The sequence below is a fragment of the Halyomorpha halys genome, unplaced genomic scaffold (genome assembly GCF_000696795.3).
Source record: "Halyomorpha halys isolate HHAL.00 unplaced genomic scaffold, Hhal_1.1 Scaffold868.1, whole genome shotgun sequence".
NCBI classification, from domain to species: Eukaryota; Metazoa; Arthropoda; class Insecta; order Hemiptera; family Pentatomidae; genus Halyomorpha; species Halyomorpha halys.
The window spans coordinates 132,377-139,486 of record NW_027108945.1 but is presented as its reverse complement, the minus strand read 5'-3'; the positions used below and the strand labels follow the sequence as shown (position 1 = coordinate 139,486).

The window sequence follows — 7,110 nt, the reverse complement described above, 5'->3', positions numbered from 1 at the left end:
TTTATAGTAAGTTAAATTTCCTTTATTTTGAGTGTTGGCAGACATTCGTGCGTCTTATGGATCTAGAGATATATTTTTTCAAAAATCCAACATTTTATACGAACAACTATAAATTAACATTTTGTGAGTTTATTTTGTCAAATATCATCAAAAACTACTACTCCTACAAAGATAAACATAATTATCTATTTCGTAGTAAATTTAACTAGCTTTAATTTGAGTGCTGGGAGACATCTGTACGTCCAATGGTTTCTGAAATGAAGTTTTTCATAAATCAAACTTATTGTCCGAACAACTATAAATCAATTTATTTTAGCAAATATCATGAAAACTACTGTTCCTACAAAGGTAAAGGTCATAAACTCCAGTAGTCCATTAAACTAGCTTTAATTTGAGTGCTAATAGACATCTGTACGTCACATAGTTCCTGAGATGTAGATTTCTCAAAATAAATTAACTAACTACTTATCTTTCAGTAAATTTTTAAGTACAGAACAAATACAGAAATTTTGCTTTTTAAAAAGCTATACCTCGAAAACTATTGGACGTAAATAGCTCTTTTAGGGCTAATATTTCAGCAAATTTACTCTTCTTTAAATAATGTTCTCTTAGATTTTCGTGTGTTGTTGGTAGTTTTTAAGATATAGAGTTCCGACTGAAAAATTAATGTTTTTTTTTAAGGTTTTGGAACAGCCGCCATTTTTTATTCCCCCAACCTATACTTGGCAGACTCATTAATTTTGAGTAGTAATTATAGTACTTCAGTACTGTACAAAGCCATTATTTAGGACACTGACACCGACAGGACGGCCACAAAGGTGGCAAACGCACACAAACAGACTCAGACTCGACTGACTACAAGTATATAAATTATTTGAATCAAGATACCTGGTGAGACCCATCACTAATAGACAGACACAAAATACAGACTACACCTACCCAAATAATCAAATCTCCTCAGTCCCCTCTTAAAATGCATTACCAGAATGCAGAAAAAGAGGCTACCTTCAACCCATTTTCATTATGGCTTTATTCCCACGCACACATGGGGATTTGAAGAAAAAAAAAAACATATTTTCATTTATAATCTTAAACACTTTCTTGAGAGTAGTTAATTTTGTTAAAATAAAATTTAATTTCTATCCATTTTAGTCTCAACACATTTTATTTTTCTTAAAAGTCGACGTTTCGGCCAATCCGACTATCCTCAGGGACAATCTACTTTATACAATTTTAGAATTAAATGATTTAAAAACTCAACTCCATGCAGGCTATTCTGCCCAGGTCAAAACAACAGTTTCTAATTAGTCAATATTCACATTAAAACCAAAATTAAAATTCACTTATCACAGTCACTATTTGTTAAAACTTAATCACAACCCTAACCGTTGTGATTAAGTTTTAACAAATAATTGAGGGGTCCATGATGCTAATGAGGGGTCCACGAAATAAGAATTACTTATTATTTAAATAGATTTTATGATGATGGTCGGGGTGCCGGTCAAGAAAGGTATATGTATATATAGAAAACTATTTATTAGTAACCAACACTAAACCCCAATTAGCAGGGCTTCTTCAGAGCCGAATGAGAACAATACAAAAACATTGTATAATATGACACAACAATTAGAATATAAATAGAATAGAAAAAAAAAAGAACGCAGTAAACTAAGGTATCTAAATATAAATGAAATATTTACTGCTTTCCTCTTGATTATATAATTTTTTACACGCTTTCTATTTATTTTCTAATTGTCATGTGATATTTTACAATATTTGTATCGTGTTCTCATTCGCCCCTGCAAAGTTTGGCCCTTAATTGAACAAAGGTCAACTATTGATCTTCCAATATTAAATTAGGCAATATGCAATAAAAATATAGGATAAATTATTTATTACCTGAGAACATTGGCATAGTGAGCTCTGGGTGTAGCTGGGAGAGGTGCCTGGAGAGGCGGTCCTGAGACCTGCAATAGGAGGAGGAAAGGAGCACATCGAGGGTGCTACCTCCCTTATCGTCTGTCTCTGCAAAAGCAATAATAATAAAATTATAACAATATTATTTATTTATTATATAATTACCTAAATTTTAGAGTTCAATACAAGTATTTAAAAATAAGAATAAGGAAAAAATATTTATAACAACAAATTAGAAAAAAAATGAAACAATAATAATTAATAAAAAGAAAAAACAAATAATGTTTACGAGCCACCTAGGATTAAATGGATATTATAGATATCCAATAATAGTTAAATGTAAAAAAATAAATACAAACGAGTCACATAAAATAAGACCATATATCATAAATAATAAAATAACTAACTTCTAATTAAATAAAAATTGAAAATGCACTAACGATAATTAAGAAGAAAGAGAAATTAATGTTATATATTTATATTAATGTAAATATAAAATTAGCAACATAACATATAATAAAAAAAAAAAAAAAAATCAAAGTGTAACAAAAAATAAATTCCCTAACAAATCATAAATTATTAAGTATTCTCTAATAGTAATAAAAAACTTAGTAAATTACATTAATTATAAGTTAATGATGTAGAGAAGTAGTAGTATTAAAAGTTGTGTCATAACCAGAGTAAGAGTACCAAGAAATGAAGCAAATATTAACTGGACTAAGTGGGAATCGAAACACCTACTTCTAGATGCTCTGGAGCCCCAATATTTATTATTTTATAATTAGTTTATAATAATACTTAAGTGAGAAGAAGATGGTTGGGAGTGCAATGAACGACACTGACCACACCTCCAACGATCTTATTATTTATATACATCCACGTTCAACTATTAACTCATATAATATACATATAAAAGAGATAGAAACAAAATTTAAAAATCAAGAAACAAATTTCCAAAAATATTTTAGAAGCAAGATTCAAATTTTATCTACTTTTGGCTATTCTATCCCATTGATTATTCAATAGCATTGATATTGGGATGAATTGACCCTTATGCTATACAATAATGGATATTTAACATTATATTGTGACTGAATGAAACACCTAGTACTGCCGGAGCTGTAGCTACTAGAGCCGCACAGGGGAGCGAGCGGATGTCAGGAAGACAAATAGAAGTCAAAATTTGACTTTCTTTGAAGGTTTTCAATAGCAACGGTCAAGTAATATTGTTTTCCCGTCATGGTCTTCTAACTTTTAAAGAAAATTTTCAGATCTCGTCCAAACTGCCTTCTTGTTTTTAGCTGTGCACCTATGTACATTATAAAAATAATAATGGCAAGATTATATTTCTGTTGAAAACAAAGGAAACATTTTTTTTTTCTTCTAGTATAAAAAATGAATCGTGGCAGTTTTGGGCCTGGCTGACAGAAGTAAAACTTCTGGAAATCGAATAACCTATTCAAATTTTATTAATAATAATAAGTTAATTTTCAAGATATTTTAATTCAAATTTTCTAAAACTCATTCTTATTTTTCACCTATCAATGTTTAGGAAAGATGTAATTCTAAATTGTAGCTCACTACTAAGAGGATAAAATACTGAAAATTCCCTTCGCTTACAGTATGCAATTCTAATTTTTAGTTTATCAAAATATTAAACATGTTGAAAAGCTGTTTATCAGTACATTTTTAGTGCTATCTTTTCTAATTTTCGTCTCTCTATCTCGGTCTGGCGTTAAAATACTATTTTGAATTATAGCCTCGTTACAAAAACGATGAAATAGTTGTACATTTCCCTCACTTACAGTACGCAGCTAAGACTTTTAGCTTTCGAGATATTTTAATATAAATGCGAAACACATCGAGCGTTGCCCTACACCTCTTACATTTCATATCGAGAAGTTTCACTTAAAAAAATAATTAAGATATATTAATCGCAATTCAGAACATCTAACTTCAATTCACAAGATCTTTGCGAATGATTCAGCATAGTAATACGAATAATTTTTTTATTTATTATTTTTTTGTTTTATGTTTTATGCTTGAGAAGGCTAAAACCTTCGATTCCAATGTTATTTTTGACTCCCAAGACTGGCGCATAAAGTTACGTTAGTTGAACCTGGGGGCCTCATACAGAGTTGAGATGATTCTAAGGTAATTGGCTGTCATGGCGGTGTAGCCCCAGGGGATAGAATAATGGGCCTTATATTCAACGAAGCAACTGTCACCGCTTGTTCCTCCGATCATCAGCAATGAGCTTATCAACAAGCAGGAATATATCAACCGCTTCTGTTCACTTGCTTGGCTTCAAGAGTAAAATCTAAATAACAGAGCTCAAAGTACTTGTGTTAAAACGAAAGATATAGAAATTAGACAAGAGAATGAATGAAAGCTAATAGTATTAGTCGATAGTACAAGTGTAAAAATATCACATTTTGTTGAATCAACCAGTTCCGTCTATATCCCAAGAAGCTGACTTAGTTGCTATAGCCTCTTTCTCAGCTCAATCGCAGTTATGACACTGCGATAAGGAACAAAGCCCGGGAGGTGGAATACTAATCTAGGCTATGGAATAAGCCCTATGAATGCTAATTCTCCTTTCTCACCGGTCATTGCTCCAAAACTAACATTTTTAGGTATTTAAGGAGAAAAATTATATACATTTTTTTAAAATCATTAATTACTTTATGACTTTTTTTAATGATTTATTTATTGTTATTTACAATTGTATAACATATATACAACAAGTAAATTTGCTGTAGGTGAGATAGTGACACGATACAAACATGTGGAGAATCTACATTGATAGAACTCCAATAACATTTCTTGAGGAGAAGATCCCGAGGCCATCTTCATTTCAGACACCTAGGAGGATTATTAAGTAATGGAGGAGAATCCAGGTTAGAAACAAGTGGATTTGGGTGGTTGGGAAGTTTTCCATGGAAGGAATGGTATCTGGATATGGCCAAATCGGCAACATAGGGACATTGAGGTCATCAAGGATGACTTGATTTGTGACAAAGTAAGGAACATTAAGGATTTACGAAGGATTCAGGAGGAATATGATAGTTTAGTGGAGCCCCAAAGCTCAACTCCGTATGTCCAGATAGGCCTTATAATAGTCAAGTAGATCAGTCTTTTGTAATGGATTGGCAATTTAGACCGTTTGTCTAGTAAATGTTGAAATAGTCGAACTCGACGAGCAGTTTCCTGTCTTTTCAGTCTTTAATATTTTGCCATTTTTAAATCAATATTAATCCAATAAGCTTCTAAGTACATCTTACTTGACTCGACATGCACTCTTTCACAGAGAAAAAATATAAGTGTGGGATTACCGAGAAGGGTGTTGGAGACAAGGAATAAAAAATAGATCAGTTTCAAGAAATAAATAAGTAACTGTGGCTATAAACGTGGAGCGAGATTAATAAAAAAAAGTTAGATAAAAAATATTTTTTACTAGATCTGGCATGAGAGCCATCTGTAGGTAAAACGTGATATTCAAATATGGATCACAAATGTAATTTACAATTTTTTTTTTTTTAAATTACATTTATTTTGTTTAGTGACGATGCATATTCAATGGGGAAAAAAAATAAACTAAGAGTTTGTATTTACCTTTTTGCCTCTGTAATCGGAGTAAAACAAATGATAAGTATTCCAAGTCAATAAATGCATTCAATAAAATGATTACAAGTGAGGTTTTGGGAACAGACCAATTCTTATTTATTTTACCATTAAAGAATGGTGATTTTGTTTAATATTACGATTAAAACAATGACTTGAAAGGATCAACTAAACAATACTTCAGTGTTTAGGTACACCGAAGATGGGAAGGGCTAGACCGCGGCTATTGGCGAGCCACCAGACTAAGACCAGGAGGGCTGGACCAGCCTGGTAACTGCAGGAGGCATCCTGACGGATGCAGTGGACAAGGTGCAGCTCCATCAGTAAGGCGCTAAACCTAGCGCTGGGCTGCACCACCGGATAAAAAAATGTAATAATTAAATAATTAATAAAAGAATAAAAAAAAAAGAATTGGTGATCTTTGGGAGCAGTGGGATGCGCAAACCCCAGCGCACTACCCCACTGCTCCCGCGTCCCGTATGCCAGAAATGGCAAGGGAGGGGGATAAAAAAAAAAAAGTACACCGAAGTAGCTGAAGACATATTTGTAATAAACATTCAAAGTTGTGTGACCTGAAGGAGCGGGAGGATTAAAAAACAGAAAATAAAGGGAAAAATGTTATTAGAAATTCAGGTTTCTTCATATTTATTATCATAACTTCGTACGTTATCATAACTTAGGTATCGCTAATTATATAAATAGTACTGGCTTTATACACCGTTCCAGAAATAACATAACAATTCGACGCCAAACCATCAAAGTTTTCTAACAGATTAGGATTGTAAAGTTTGCCTAAGTGGTCATAAAGTCAGAGAGGAGAAAAAGGAGAAAGGCTTTATCAGCAACTTTTCCAAAACTCCATTCCGTTTGAGGGACCACTTCCAGTCATAATAAAAAAGAGATTAATGCTCTAGAAGACCTCTTCCAAGAAGGGGGGAGGGGATCAGAGGCAGTCAAAACTCTTCATAACTTTTATAGAACGGAAAACAATTTGACCATTAAACCTGGCTTAGCCAACTTCCATTTTCAGTTTCTTCTTATTTAATGGATTTGAAGTTCGTATCTGACTATAGCTTCATCATCCTGGGAGATAAACTCAAAAAATAAATGATTGACAAGCATATTATAGACAAAGAATGAAAAATAGTGAAAAAGTAAGAGGAGGTTTATTGGTAAACTGTCAGAGGTTTGTAATTTTTAAGAATAAAACATATATTTAAATAGGAAATGCTTAAACAAGTAAGAACTTTTATTTTTATTTTTTACTTGCATTAGTATTTTATTACTTTATTGAACCTCTGAGGTCATAAAAGGAACTAATTAACTTTTATGTACAAACCGACAGTATATTAGTAATTAAACAAATAATAAATTACCTCATTAATAATCTCTTGAATTGATAGGTACTAAAATTTGAATAAGAAAAACATGTTGAAAAAAAAAAAGATGAGATTGATAGTTGACATAGTGATACCAGCTATTGATCTGGAAATCAGTATCTATACTTAAAATAAATCTGTAAATGGGAATAGATTTCCAACTATTCATCAAACATAATCTCTCATTTCA

General features: G+C 31.9%; 1 protein-coding gene across 4 annotated transcripts in view; it reads right to left on the bottom strand.

Annotated features, from left to right (window-relative positions):
• The window catches only part of LOC106686753 (protein furry), a gene marked incomplete at its 5' end in the record, with an annotated part of 69,895 nt that extends 67,870 nt beyond the window's left edge, over nt 1–2,025 (bottom strand). For all 4 annotated transcript variants that reach the window (XM_067047207.1, XM_067047208.1, XM_014430240.3 and 1 more), the window contains 1 exon segment: nt 1,900–2,025. In XM_067047207.1, the coding sequence (XP_066903308.1) occupies nt 1,900–2,025 (126 nt within the window).
• Nucleotides 2,026–7,110: the final 5,085 nt, after the last annotated feature.